Source organism: Asparagus officinalis, chromosome 4 (assembly GCF_001876935.1).
Source record: "Asparagus officinalis chromosome 4, Aspof.V1, whole genome shotgun sequence".
Lineage (NCBI taxonomy): Eukaryota > Viridiplantae > Streptophyta > Magnoliopsida > Asparagales > Asparagaceae > Asparagus > Asparagus officinalis.
In genome coordinates, this window is record NC_033797.1 from 40,247,926 (window position 1) to 40,264,116 (window position 16,191).

The window sequence follows — 16,191 nt, forward strand, 5'->3', positions numbered from 1 at the left end:
ACCAAAAAAAGTTCTATTGATCAAACACTCTTTTAATATAACTGCTTTATAATTTGCATCAGAAGACTATATGTTTATAATAACCCCTCTCCGGATTTTTGGGACTTATTCACCAAACATAGTTACACGGATGCTAAAATGATTATATGTTGCGTCTACAAGCCAAGAGTTGATTAAGTGCTCCCTCTAAAATGTTTTCATTTTGGTGTTTTTCAATTCATTAATAATTACTATATTGATGATATTTATTTTTGTGTAATGGCATCATCTAAAATTCGTGCTTTAAAGTATTCTCATGAAGTGTTGCATCAAGTATGCAAGAGAAAATTTTTCTATTGAATCAAACATTGTTTTGAATATAAAAATCTTGATTTATGAATCTTTTTAGGTTATTTTTTTCATTTGAAAACTTTTCAATGATTCCATTGTCCTCTTCTTTGATTCATAAATCTACTTCTTTATATGGTTGTTATATTTTTTTGTGTTACTTTGTTAATGAGACACTAATTTCATTTTGACATATTTATGTGTTGTTCTCATTATCTCATGTATGATAAATTTTATCCATATTCAATGTATGCTGCTCACATATGTTTTAGCCCATTGATCTTCATAACATATATCATATATGCTTTTTACATAGGAAGCTAATCCCTAATAATTTGCAATCTTTGCATACTCACCCGTGCCTAATTTGACAGGGGAGCTTTCGCTCTCTTATTCTTTATCCCTTTTTGAGTTCATAAGGAAAAATATGGAGTATACTTCTTTGCCCTTGTTTATATGCAGGTATATGATTATACATCTATAGCGTTTCATTTCCTTAATGATATATATCATTTGTAAATTTTTTCATCATCAAAAGGGGATTTTGCGGCCTTTTGTTTTGATGATGCTTTAACAAACAATATATTACTATGTTTGTCTAGTGTTTACATTCCTATGTTTTTAGACAAAACAACGTAGTGAACTGCATGGAAATTGCCTTCTAACATCCATATCCAAAGGAGGTCGAAATGAATGTCGTGAACCTTGCAAATTCAAAGTTAAGATCAAGTTCCAACTTCATCCCCGCATGGAGTACCAGTTGAGCTCAATAAATCAATATCAATGCTTGGGTATATTAGTATAGGTTTATATTATGCTTATTACTCAAGCGCCAATAATATATTCACACACATATTGATTATATTCTGATTAAATAATAATATATGTAGTATAACATAACAATCTTGTTTTTATTCTTATCCACAAAACAAGTTTTACAAAATAAAATTCCCAGAAAATGGTATACAATGCTTGTTTTCTATGTGGCATATTTTGGTTTATCATAGATATGAAACAAATTATATTTTCATATACATACTCATACGTTTTACTTTCTAGATGATTTGTTGAAAATATTGTTCTTCGTTTATAGACTTAACAATAATCATATACATCTTTTATTAAGTCTACCAAATTCATTTGTAATGTTCAAAACAATGGTTAAGCAAAACTGCTCAAGATTTCATATGTTTACTTTCATTTGCGACTATTGTAAAATGCAGATTCTCATTGGGAAGTCTTTTTAGAAAAACAGTTTGTAGCTATGTTTTATCATGTCTACAAATGCATTCCCCAAAGTTTACATTTTCTGTTTATTGAAATTTTTAAACAGGGTTCTAAAAATCATCAAACAGTTTTGAATATGTCACATTCGGTCGACCGCACGGTCGACACGACTGAGTTCATTTCTCAACTGGCACAAAATCTGTCGGCTCGACCTGCCATGCGACGAAAACTCCATCGCGTGACCGCCACGGTCACGACGAAAGTCCAGAACTCTCTTCTGTGCTTTTCTTCTCTGCTCGATCCGCAATTTTTCCACGCGTCGACCGAACTAAATTTTCCGGTCTGGACCGACAATATAAGCCGTATGCTTTTAACGGCCTCTCGGAGCGTTTTGCTGGGTTTTTGCATTTCGTTTTGGGTTTTTGGCTGAGCTTTGAGTGTGTATATATACCCCATGTGCTGATGTCTTTTCAAACCATCCAACAGAAGTTGAAAAACAAGTTTAAGAAAGTTTTTAATCAAGGTTAAGTTTTGTTTAAAAATTTAAAGAGTTTTTGGTTAGTTTTGTGAAAGCAAAACACCAAGAGCAAAAGCAGAGATCCATTCTTGGTGTTGGGCAATTCAACTCCATCTCTTCTCACTCGTTGACTATAGAGAAGTTTCCTTAAACTCAATTCTAGCCTATATTGTTTGATCTTAATTCCATAAGCCTAGATTAAAATGAAGTTTAATTGTTTTATTGATACTCTTTGTTCACAACACAAACCTAATTAGCTTAGTGTATCTTTCATTCATAGTATAATTTGGTTGTGAATTATGACTTAAGTTGCTAATTGTAGTTCTCACCTTTTTAGCCAGAACAAATCCATGTGATTTATATTGCTACCTTAATTGTGAAGGATTCATCTGTAATTACACTTGTACCACGCAGAGAAAGTGTGTGGAGAGACGGGCGAATCCCAAGAGGAGTGGCGTCCGCTGTGACGTGCTAGGGCAGAGTATTAACGGAGCACTTGAGGAGGAGGACACGCGGCTTCAGCGACCAACACTTAGTGTGTGAAGGTTGCATCTACATAGTGATTGTATTTGACGTGTAAACGATTGTTCGAGTCGTGAACGCCCTAGAAAAACCCGTTTGTCGATAAGTGGAGATCCCTCGATGTGAGGAGCGGGACGTAGTCGTGGGGACCGAACTCTAAACATATCGTATTGTTTGCTGATTGCATTGCGTACTTATTTTTATGTTTCATATCTGTAGACGCCCTCATATATTGCTTGTTCACATATTGCCCCTATTAGTTAGTTTGTTTACCCTTGTGTTAGTTTATATATCCTTGTACATATACTTGTAATATCTCATTGATAGGATATATTCTTTTATTCATTATGCTTATCCCTAGAAGACATAATACTTGTTATATTTTCATACTTGCCTAGGATAAACTTGTAATTAATATTTAATTAATTGGCATTTAATCGGATTAGATTAGCATAAGACCCTAATCACCCCCCCTCTAGGGTCTAACAAGATGCACTTCACCGCTCTAGGGGCAAGCTTCCCGACAGATGGTCTGTTGTCCTTCACAAAGCATACACAGCCAAACACCTTTAGTGGAAGAATCCCACCATTATCTCCCTTCAACGTCTCACACGGAGACTTCCAATCCAGTACTCTCGAGGGCATTCTGTTGATTAGTTGAGATGCGGCCAACACTGATTGCCCTCACAATGTTTCTGGGACATTCATAGAGATCATCATGCTTCTAGCAACCTCTAAAAGATATCTGTTCTTCCTTTCTGCTACCTCATTCTGAGCTGGTGTATATGAACATGTAGTCTGATGCTGTATTCCTTGAGCTGACAAGTATTCCCCAAGCGCTTTGTTAGTATACTCTGTCTCATTATCAGATCTCAATACCTTCACCACTGCTCGTATTGAGTCTGAGCACACCTATGAAAGTTTTGGAAGCAACCAAACACTTCACTCTTATTTTCCATCAAGTATAACCAAGTAACGTGAAAGAAACAATCAATAAAGGTAACAAAATACTTGTACCATTCATGGAACTTGTGGAACAAGGCCCCCAAATATCTGAATGTATCAGGTCAAATGCACAAGAACTCCTATGACCAGAACTAACATAAGAGGTTCTAGTAAGCTTTCCAAACTCACATGCATCGTACACAAGTTTCTGTTTATTTTCTTTTTCAAATAAAGATGGATACAACCTACTTAAAACACTAAAGGATCAGTGTCCCAAGCGCTGGTGATGAAGCATCAACACCCTCTCAACACTCATCTCAGATCCCACTCCTGCTCTCTCTACCATGGATACCAACGCTGAGTACAACCCTTCACGATCCAGGTACCACAGTCCACTACTCCATGTGCCAGTCCTGTCTTCGTCCTGTCCCCTTCTCCTGGAAGATCACCTTGGATAAAAAAAACAATGCATTTTAGTTGGAGTATGATAACACTAATGGATAAAAGATTGATTGGAAAGGAAGGAACATGCAAAACATTGAACAAAGTTACAAAAACTGTACAATTAACAGTACCCTTACCAACCACTGGCTAAAATGTACCATCATCTGTTTGGATACTATCAGCCGATGCTGGGTGAGTATATGATGAGAACTCACTAGCATTACCTGTCACATGTCGAGACGCACCGGAGTTGACTATCCATTCTGATGATCTATCGGGAGACATAGAAGCAAGAGTATGTATGTCATCAGTAACTTTGGTCAGATGAGTATAAGTAACAGTGTTACCTCTGGCAAAGAACGAAGTGGATGCCTCCTCAGTCCCACTCCTCCTGTCTCCATATCCTACTACTCTCTGCTTCCTCCTGAGTATCTCCAGAAGCGCATGATCCTCCTCAGTAAAGACCACCTCAGCCGCTTCCTCTCCCTCTGCTACCATCAGATTTGCCCGATTGCCTGCTCCTTTTCCACCTCGTCAACCCCCGCGGCTATGACCATGACCTCCGAACTATCCACATCTACCCGAATCTCCTTCCTTGGGTGGCTTGGTGCAAGCATGTCTTAAATGACCCACTTCATCACAGTTGTAGTACTGTTGAGTTTTCCCCTTGAATCCAGTGTTTACAGAGTTAGAGGCTGCCAGTGCTGACTTCACCACAGGAAGTCCACCTGTCCCTGCCTGTAGCCTAATGCGAGTCTCCTCCTGGATCATGGCCGAGACTCCCTCCTTAAGTGTGGGAATCTTCGGCTGAGTTAGCAGCAATGTAATCCTCTGAGCAAACTCTGATGCCAGCCCCTTAAGAAACACCATAGTCCTTTCCTGTAGAAAGACCTCTTGCTCCTTACACTCCAGATCATTGTAGGTCGCCCGAGGTGAGAAGTGATCACAATCTAGCCACAGGAGCTCCAACTCTCTAGCATACTGTTGTACAGTCCTCTCTCCCTGGACTGTGGCATCGATCTCTTCCTTGATCTGAAACACCCTCAGGTTATTCCCCACCCCATCATAGGTCCTCCTCAACTTCTCCCAAACATCCTTTACCTTCCCGATGCCATCTACTATGACGGCGATCGACTAGACCAATGAGTTGAGGAGCCAGATGTACATCAACATATGAGTGGACTTCTGCTAATCTCTTCCTGCCGAGCCCTCAGTCGGCTCTTTCTTTTCTCCTATCAAGTACCCCTCTAGGTTCCTCCCTGTAAGGGTGTATCTCATCCGACGTGACCAACTCAGGTAAGTAGCTGGTCCATCAAGCTTCAGATTGATAGGTGGAAGCTCCAACTTTGCCGGTGGCCTTGTCGCGCTCTCACCAGCTGACAACTTCATCAGCTGCATCAAAGTTGAGACCTTCGCGGGGTTCAACTTCTTGATGATCTCCTCCATCGATCAGTCTCTAGATCAAATACATGTTCTCCTTCTTCTCTTCGAACCCTTATTGTACGCAGTGAAAATTTCGGCAGCACTTCTGCTGCACAACAATAGTAATATCTCAACTAAATCCTTGTTTCTCAAAGGAAACAAGAATCGAAAATGATAAATCTCAACAACGTGAGATATACACTCTTCCTCTCATCAGTTCTAGGACTAAAATGTCGAGGGAATCTAATAAGCTACACACCCAGATCTAGATCTTCCACATCACAGCAAGATTCTCCTCTCTGACAAAATTAGCAGCGAGAACCACGGTAACGACGGCTCATCAGCACAGCGGCGACATCGCAACGCCAAGCGGCGAACAGAGGGACAGCGGCGCAGGAATCGGCCGGCGTGAAACCGCACGCTCAGTTGAGCCGCACGGCGCGGAGCTGGTCCGGCGCAAGATGAGACAGTGGGGCGGAGCAGTAGGCGCAGCGGAGCGGGCGGGCTAGGGGGTTGCGCGCACGCTAGGGTTAGGTTATGAGGGAGATGGCGGCTAGGGTTTTGGCTCTGATACCATATTGAATTGAAAAGCCTTGTTTTATTACTAAAATTTCTTGGGCTTATATAGGCCCCTATAAACACAAACATACAAATAACCCCCTACATATTATTAATATGTCAACAGTAATCTCAAAAAGGACCAAAGTTCTTGGGAAATTTGTGAAACTTACCTATTGATGCAAGGAAAAACTAGATAGATTGAGTTTGCAGGGTTAGACTCGATGTTCAGTAGAAAAAGCGTCAAAGTAGCGGCAGTGGGTTATCCATCAACATCCCTCTAATGCCTATATAAGACTCTTGACGACGAAGGTTAAAACAATAAGTATGTAGGTTAGGATTTAGAGAGAAGTGTTTCATAGACCAAGATTGACAGTACCGAGCCAAGGTTGAGATAAAAGGATCTCCTTACCTGAGTTAAGGGTGGCATATTTATACTGATTGCCTGGGAAAATCAAATACTATATGTACCACCACCCTGATGGTCAAGAGATCTAATGTAATTACTTGGCCTATAAGTAAGCTCATGTGGCAAGAACTCATTGGCGTATGGAGGTATAATCAACGTATGTGTAGATCAGGTAAGTTATGAAAGTTGGCAATCACAGAGACTGGTGACTCGGTTGATATTTCCTAACGTAGGAGTTTGAGGATATGATACGATCTGGATCAATCATCTCTAATCAAGAAAGCCGGGTTACCTATTGATGCAAGGAAAAACTAGATAGTTTGAGTTAGTTATTTGCTGATGTGGCATGGCCTGACTAAGCCCAATTATAAAATCCGGGTTACATGCATAACATACCCATTTTTCTTTTTGGTCATGAGGGGCTCACTAGTTCGTTTGATTTATTCTGTAATGCATGTGGATAGATGAATTGCAACAGGACCAAAGCAAGTTTTCATGGCTATCAATTAGAAAGCAAAAAAGTCATTTTTAGTTGTAATGAATTTGATAACACCTTTAAAGGGACTTAGTAATAGTACTTATTGACTTAGTATTGTGATCCAGGAGTAACATGTTTAGTTAATTAACCATCTGGCCTTGACATACGAACTGCGGTGTCTGGGTTTTGTCTTATTGGAATGACTCATTTCTGCCTACTGGATGAACATTAATGAAAACGGATGAGTGAATGTAGCTCTCTTGTTCTCTCTTATGTTAGTTAATTTCTTTTAATATATAAATAGTACTGATATCTCCAACTTAGAGGTTTCTTTGGAATGTTATGAGGAAGGCAGATATGGAAAACGTATTTATGTACCTACTATTTCAACCGACCAAGAATTTTCCTGGTAATAACTACTATACGTATTTATGTACCTCCTATTTCAACCGACCAAGAATTTTTCTAGTAATAACTCTATACTATAATGAAGCTCACGCGGTTACTTTATCGTTGTTGTGTAAAATATGTTTGTATCTTACTCGTGTCTAGTTAATAAGCGTTAGACTGTTAGTGGATGTAAAGCACTTTCAACGTGATATAATTTTGATTGTTATGATCAGAATAGCATAAATTAAATTGGCCCTACTCATTTATTGTCAGGATATTTTCTTCGAGCCGTTTCCGACGTATATGCAGTTTGCCTACTCAAATAGCAGAACTTATTATTATTATTATTATTATTTTGGTTTGATGAGGGAATTTCACAACCATCATTTAGACCATGGGTATATCAAACCGCCGAGCGTAGTTAAAGGGCAAAGCCCAACGCACGGCCTTGGGTATTCTAAGAAATTAAATTCTTATTGGTGCTTTCCAAGAGAGTCGAACCTAAGACTTTGGAGTATTGCTCATAGGCAGCTTACTGTTGTGCGCAGCGAAAATTTCGGCAGCACCTCGGCTGCACAACAAGAGAGTAAGATCACAACGGAATTCCTGTTTCACAAAGGAAACAAGAACCGAAAGCAAAATATCTCAACAAAGTGAGATATCAGCTCTTCCTCTCATCAGTTCTAGGACTGACTTGCCGAGGGAACCTACAAGCTATTACAAATCATGGCAAGAACACAAATTTAACGCGGTTCGACAAATTGCCTACGTCCACGGGGTAAGGAGGGGGAGATCTACTATCAGAGGGAGAGATACAACTAGGGTTTACAATCACTTAATCTAAACCCTCAAACAATCTCTCAAATCCCTCACACAAAGGACAGCAGCCAAATACCCAAAGAACAGCCGCCAAAACCCAAAGGACAACAGCCAAACTTTCACACAAAGGACAGCAGCCAAATACCCAAAGAACAGCCGCCAAAACCCAAAGGACAACAGCCAAACTTTCTTCTGCGTTTTTCCCTCTGCAGCAACGAAACCCACTTTTACCCAAAAGTCGGCTCCTTGCATTGCTCCTAGTATAGCCGCCTGCCTATTTATCCCTTCTGCCTCAACTTCGCACACCCACAAAAAACCTAGAAACCAATGTGTATTTATAAGCCTCAATCTCGGGTAGGCCTCTTTGTCCGCTGAACTAAACAAAGTCCACGCGGTTTGTGCCCCCCACATGGCTCTACCTCTGTAATCTCTTCACGAGGCACTTCGAAACCTCTTCGAAACCCGCTGGGCAATAGCCTCCCACGCGGAATTCAAGCTGAATTTGTGGCCCTGTTCACTTGCTTGAGAACGTGATTTTTCACGTGGCCCCCACACACCTTTCACAATTCTATCCATTCACGTGCGTTCACAATTCTCCACATCGGCGAAGTTTTCACAAAACTGAGCCGACACCAACTAAACCAAATGTCTCACTTGTTGCGTCCAGTACAAAGTGAAACGATTCACGACAACGGACTCAATCCACAACAAGTCGAGACCCAAATGAGAATGTGATCACTCTCCAAACGTCGATATTAACTCATCAAATCGGCTGCATCATAAAGACTGTCTACGTATCCCCTTGTCCAAAGAATCAAGCCGCACGTAGTTCACCCCAATGACCTCTAAAGGCCTCAATCCACTAGAAGAGTTCGCAATCCTTCTCCAACATCACGATCAAGTCTACGGCTGATAGCACCTCCAATGGCCCCAAACTGAAACAATCCAAACATCTCCACCTGAGATGAACCAATGGCCATGTCCAAACTACGCCTATCAGCTGCACTCAAAACAATCAACACGTCATCTACATCTGAAACCGAATGACCCCTATGTTGTGTCACCTCAAATGAAGTCCCAAATAATATAGAATGACCTGGAGTATGTGGAGTAATATCCACCTAATGTGGAGTAGCATCACTCTCCACCCGCTGTGATGTCCTAATGATCTGATAACCACTCTCCACCTACCGAGAGTCTAATGTGACATACCTGCTCAGAACGAAATCAGAAGCTCCCAAATGATGGCCAAACGAGCCTCTGAATCCCAAACGCGCAATCGGATCAAATTTCACATCCTCAATGTGACCAAGTGCTGGGTAACTAAATATCCGATGCAACTCAAAATCTGAAGCAGCTCCACCAGATCCAAAATCTCTACATGCAGCAGTCGGCAACCTATGCATAAGATGGCCCAAACATGTCGTAGCCCGCACACCAATGCCAATGCTCGGCATCAAATGCCTATCCTTCTCCAGAAAGGAACAGCTCACCAAATCTGCAATCTCGTTTCGTCGTCTCAAAGTTTCCACACCAATGAAGTGTCTCCAATTGCCGTGAGCTCGGTACAAACACAACAAAGAACCCCTACCATAATCAGAACGTCGGGTTACCTTTCTATCAATACACTTCCTCCATCTGTTGCGGGCTTCTAGGACTTCACACCAATGTGACTTGGTTGCAACCCACCAATGCCTAGAATAATCCACAACTGTGAAAATCACATACCTATTACCTCCCAATGATGCTCCCTTGGAAGGCCCCCGAATACCTGAATGAACACCCCTCAGAACACCCATCGGATGATGGATAGAAGTGCCAAACTCCACATCGGTCTTCTTGCTCATACCAATGGGTTCACAGGACTTCAAACTGCAGGTCAAAGCACTCCTCAATAATCTATGCATGGCATTACCAATCAAATAACACAGCATCAAACAACGCCACAGTCTAGCCGAATCTGATGAAGTCGTCAGCTTCCTATCAATTGCTGTGCTTCCAAGAATATAATACAAATTGCTCCTTTTGACGCCCTTTATCACAATCATAAACCCCAATGTGACCTTCAAACATGCATCCACCAAGATCACCCTATAACCAGCTGCCTCCAAAGTTCTAAGCGAAATGATATTCTTCGTCAATTGAGGAACGAATCTCACTTCCTTCAGCTTCCGAGTCATCCCGTCACACATCCTAATCCGAACGGTACCAATACCACCAATAGAGAAGGCATGTCCATTACCCATGAACACAACATCCTCTCTTTCTAACTTCTGAAAGCTAGAGAACCAATCCCTCCTAGGGCAAACGTGGTAAGAAGCACCCGAATGTAACATCCACTCTGTAGAGTTAACAACACAAACTGACGGTAGTGCAGACAATGAATAGCCTGAAGAATCCGAATCTAAATTATTATCACTAGTCTTGACAACATTCACCTCTGAAGCTTGTATAGCTTTCCCCTTATTCTTCTCGGCTCGATCTAACTTTGGGCATTCAGCTTTTCAATGTTCATCTTTTTTACAAAAGGCACACTGATTCCTACGAATTCCACGATGTGCCCCTCTAGATTGCGACCTCCTTCTTCGGTTTGAACCACGGCCTTGAACTACTAATGCATCTCCCGATGCCTTCTCGGAGGGTTCGTCAACACTCTTCCTCAACTCATAATTCACCAACGCCGAGGTCACCTCCTTGTAACTAACAGTAGTTCTTCTATTAATCATAGTGAGAACAAAGGTATCATAATCATCCTCAGGCAACGAACACAAAAGTAGCATCGCCTTGTCTTCATCCTCAATAATGATATCCACATTGACCATGTCTGAAGTAGCTTCGTGAAGTTGTTAATATGCTCCCTGATGGAAACTCTCCTCTTCATCTTGAACTGGTAAAACCTCTTCTTCAAGTGAAGTCGATTCTCAATGCTCTTAGTAAGTTACTTTTTATTGAGTGTTTCCCACATCTTCTTCGCCGACGTCTCGTTAATCACATCATAAATAAGATCCGGCGTCAAACATAATCGAATAACTCCACACTTCCTACTATTCATCTTCTTCCAAACATTTTCTTTCATATCAGTAGGTTTCTCTTGCAACTCAAGAGTCTCTTCTAAGTTTTGAACGTCCAACGCATCCATTACCTGGCACCTCCACAAACCGAAATTGATCTTATCGTCGAACTTCGGAATATCAATCTTCATGTTATTGATACTCAAACTATGTATCGTCTTCGTAAGAGACGAACCTGATGTGCTTGACTCTCCCATGTTGTCGATCTAACTCTTCAAATAAGAATCCAACAGCGAATCCTTCGAACAAGCTCCCAAGTCCAACCCGGAGCTCTGATACCACTTGTTGTGTGCAGTGGAAATTTCGACAGCACCTCGACTGCACAACAAGAGAGTAAGATTACAACGGAATTCCTGTTTCACAAAGGAAACAAGAACCGAAAGCAAAATATCTCAACAAAGTGAGATATCAGCTCTTCCTCTCATCAGTTCTAGGACTGACTTGTCGAGGGAACCTACAAGCTATTACAAATCACGGCAAGAACACAAATTTAACGTGGTTCGACAAATTGCCTACGTCCACGGGGTAAGGAGGGAGAGATCTACTATTAGAGGGAGAGATACAACTAGGGTTTACAATCACTCAATCTAAACCCTCAAACAATCTCTCAAATTCCTCATACAAAGGACAACAGCCAAATACTCAAAGAACAGCAGCCAAAACCCAAAGGACAACAGCCAAACTTTCTTCTGCGTTTTGCCCTCTGCAGTAACGAAACCCTCTTTTACCCAAAAGTCGGCTCCTTGCACTGCTCCTAGTATAGCCGCCTGCATATTTCTCCCTTCTGCCTCAACTTCGCACACCCACAAAAAAACCTAGAAACCAACGTGTATTTATAAGCCTCAATCTCGGGTGGGCCTCTTTGTCCGCTGAACTAAACAAAGTCCACGCGGTTTGTGCCCCCCACATGACTCTGCCTCTGCAATCTCTTCACGAGGCACTTCGAAACCTCTTCGAAACCCGCTGGGCAATAGCCTCCCACGCGGTATTCAAGTTGAATTCGTGGCCCTGTTCACTTGCTTGAGAACGTGATTTTTCACATGGCCCCCACACACCTTTCACAATTCTATCCATTCACGTGTGTTCACACTTACCAACTTGGCTAGACCTTCTTAGTTACTCAAATAGCAAAACTTTGATTCTATGTATCTTGTCCTAAATATAAGCAGCTGCATCATGAATTCTTCATGAGTTGAAAGTAGCATTCTAGTGGATCCATGCCCTCTAAAGCTTCATTATATGAACATAATGAGCTGACTAGCTACATATAAAGTTAAGTTTATGATGATTAATTAACACGCAATTAAACCAATTCTTGGTTTCAAAATCCAAGAAGAGCATTTAATTCCTTGTAATTATAAGTTGTCTCCTCTAAATTTAAATCATTTACGCACCCAACCCTTACATAACGAGTAGCCCATTGCATTTAAGTATTTAACCTATTTGAAATTAGTAGCACATTTAACTTCTCAAACAATCAGATCAAATGGGGCCAAACACTAAAAACTCAACCAATCAAGTTGAAGTATTCCGATTCAGGACTATAGTTTTATAATATTATATTTTTATTTTTAGGTAAATAAATATTTGTCGTATGTTATTCTAAGAAAATTTATTTTGATCCGCCACTGATATTATGCGTATTACATTGTCTCGTGGTTGCTCGTATAACTTTTGCTTTAAAAATTATTCATTTTAGCACTTATCCAATCTCTAGTCAGAAAACATAAGAATGACCTAAGTTGAAACAGCTAATTCATCGCTAGATTACAATGAACAACCAATAGAAAAGACTATAGGGATTTGAAAAGATTAATGTGACAAGAAACAAACAAAACAGAGGTCTGAAAAATAAAAATAAAAATTGTTAAAGACGGAAGGTAGGAGCATATTTAGCGCCGTTTGGAGCGGCCCGATCATTTCTTAAGGTGGGCGGTGGATGCCTAATTCATTTGACGCCCACGCCACCCCCAACTATATGCTTGAGTCCTTTTAAAAGGTTAGCATTCTTTTTTTTTCATCATTATAAACAATATATATATATATATATACAACAAATTAAATGTTTAGTATTTTAGCTGTAAAACTTTTTTTATTGGGGAAAAAATGAGGGAGAAAACGTTTTAACTCTGTCATGAAGCCAACAAATAGAAGCATAATTAAACAACTCATAACCTATGCCTACTTTTTTGATAATCATGCAACTTATTCTAGTTATTAACCCAAGACTTTCAACTATTTAAACCACTCTCACAAACTGAGAGAGATAAAGCAAACACTAACATTTAGTAAAATTAACTACTTCCATGCTTCATTGATAAGACATTAATTAAGAACATAACCCAAAAATACATAGATAATAAGAATAGAATCACATACACTAAACGTAAAACATAAAAATAAAAATAAAGAGTGCAGTAAACTGACCGAGGGGAATGTACGGAGTAACACAATACTTAATTGATATTGTTTTAAGGATGCATGCAGTCTCTTCCTTTCCCTATTATTATTATTATTTTATTATTATTTTTATTTATTTATGTATTTTTTAGAGGGGCCTATATATATATTTTTCCATGAATTTTCCCCCCCTCTTTGTTTATATTTTTTAAAGTCAAAAGAGTAAAGAAACTCTACTCTTTTTTTATTAAATTAAAATTCTATTATGAGATATATCCAAGGCTATTATCATAAAAATGAACTGATCATAATTAAACTTATAAATCATCTCTTATTAAATTAGATTTATTTTCGATTTTAACTTGCGGCCGAACAACAACAAGAACTACTCCAAAAGCCTAGAAAGGCTAGAACATACCAAACGCGCTTCAAAGAGGTCAAAGCCTAGAGCCCATAGGAGAGACCAGAAATCCCATCGCAATCCCAAAAAGAGGAAATAAAACGACTAATTCATTATGAGGTAAAAAGTGCAAAATAAAAATAGAGAGGGGGGAGAGATTTGATTCCTAATAAACCTTAATACTCCACCAACAGTCAAATGGTGTTTAATGCCCTCTAAATTTGTAGGTAGTTAAAAGATGTGACCCCTAATTATATGACACCCTTCTTCTACCAAATTTAACCTTGGTTAAAGCAAAAGTTTCCTTAATACCTAAAATAATATAATTAAAATACACCCAATCTCTCTCTCTCTCTCTATGCTCTCTCTCTCACTTCCTCTCACTTCAATCAAATCCAATCATATCAATCATGATACCAATGCATCTCATAATAGGACCCTTATTTTTTATTTCAAGCAAGACAAATATACCTCAAGGAAAGAAATCAAACTGCTCTATAAAAAGAGCAAGATTGTCCTCTGTCTCCTCTGTTCATTGTCCGTAGAATTCAATGGACTGGCCAAAGGCTTCCCCTTCTTCTTCTTCTTCGAACAGAAACATTGGTGATCACATTAAGAGAGAAGTTGATGAGTTGATGATGATGATGGGTCCTGTTAAGGTGATGACTGATGAGCAAATTGAGGTCTTGAGGCAGCAAATATCAATGTTTGCTGCGATTTGTGAGCAGCTCGTTGAGATGCACAAGTCTATGACTTCTCCTCAAAGTGTCATTGCAGGTAATCAATTATGTTAAGCTTGTTTTATTGGGGTTTTTGGGATTTGGGTCATGTCCAATTTTGATTTTTGAGAGGACCCATATCTTGTTTTTTCTCCTCAATTATGTTTAAGTTTGTGTTTTGGCTTCTTGTAAGGGTTTTTGGTTTCTCCCTGTTTTGATTCTGTTGTTGATTTAAGTTTGTCCTTGTGAGATACAGAGATTTCTTCTTCATAAATTGATAATGTCTTCTTCTAGTAACTCTAAATTTTGAGGAGGAAACATTTATCTCGTTTCCCCTTAAATTCTATTAAACCTTTAATTTTATCTCCGTATAGTTTTTTTAGCCTTTTCAGGATGTTTTGTTCTCCTTCAGTTGTCTTTGAATCTCATGATATGTTCTCTCTTTTGATGCTTTTTTTAGCACACTCTTTTGATGCTTAATTTAAATGAGAAATCATTTTTGCATGGGAAACAAAAGAATCAATTAGGCCATAAATGTGAACCTCTGTACTGCGGCCGCATTTATTGACTAGAATAGGACTATAGTACGTGGCTAATCTCAGTTTCACTTTTATCTTGCTTAATTTTTACCGTAGTGTGTTTGTCTTCAACGAGAGCTATTACATGTTGATCGTCTAACACCTGCTAACTCCTACCAAATGTTCAAATTGCGTTTGTTAGCTAGCATTTATTTGGACACGAAGGCAACTTTGGTACTTCTATGCAAATCAATAATAATAATAATAATAATAATAAGAGAGTGATATCAGTAACACTAGCTCATGATTGGTGACCTAAATTCATAACCTAGTACTTTCATAACATCTTTTTTGTTTCCCCACTCTAGTTAGCAAATGCCGCCAATTTTTACCTTGTTTTGGTAAGTTTTGTATGAAGAAGACAAATCGAAGTATAGGGTTAAACCAAAGGAACATTTGGATACCTACTGCGTCGGATATGCAGAGACTTTCTGAACATTACGATTCCTTGTCATTTTAATTAGTGACTAGACTGAGTTAGTAAGTCAAATTGGTTTGGTAAAGGTTATGTACATTGGTCAAGAGAGATTTGACGATCATTTTTCATCAATATTCTAAGCTGAACTTACTCTGTTACTTGTAATTGCAAGAACTTCTAGGTACAAGAGTATGTGAAATGTGAACAGGAAAAGGCTTTTATTTAGCAATCAGGGGAAGATATCCGACGAACTACTTGACTAGAGAAAATACATAAAGCAAAATGGGGAACAAAATGAGAAGTACTATATATATGAGAAGGCAAGAGGAAGTATATAAGATGGCGAAAAAGACAACAAAGATTTGTAAATCGACGGATTCTGTTGCTCCAAATTGGTCGTGTATTCCTTCGTTACAGAATATTGTCATATCAGAGGGTAGATGATCCTTACACGAAAAGAATTTTAGTTGGCATATTAGCGTGCCATGTGATTTTGAGGCCAAGAATCAAAACTGGGATAATGTTTTGGGCACATGCAACCATCAGC

At 39.3% G+C, this 16,191-nt stretch overlaps 1 protein-coding gene across 1 annotated transcript in view; it reads left to right on the forward strand.

The window, feature by feature from the left end:
* The window catches only part of LOC109837258 (WUSCHEL-related homeobox 8-like), a 3,436-nt gene continuing 1,654 nt past the window's right edge, over positions 14,410-16,191 (forward strand). Inside the window, exon 1 of the mRNA XM_020405419.1 lies at positions 14,410-14,706. Coding sequence (XP_020261008.1) covers positions 14,481-14,706 — 226 coding nt within the window. The 5' untranslated portion in view covers positions 14,410-14,480. The remainder of the gene's footprint in view (positions 14,707-16,191) is intronic.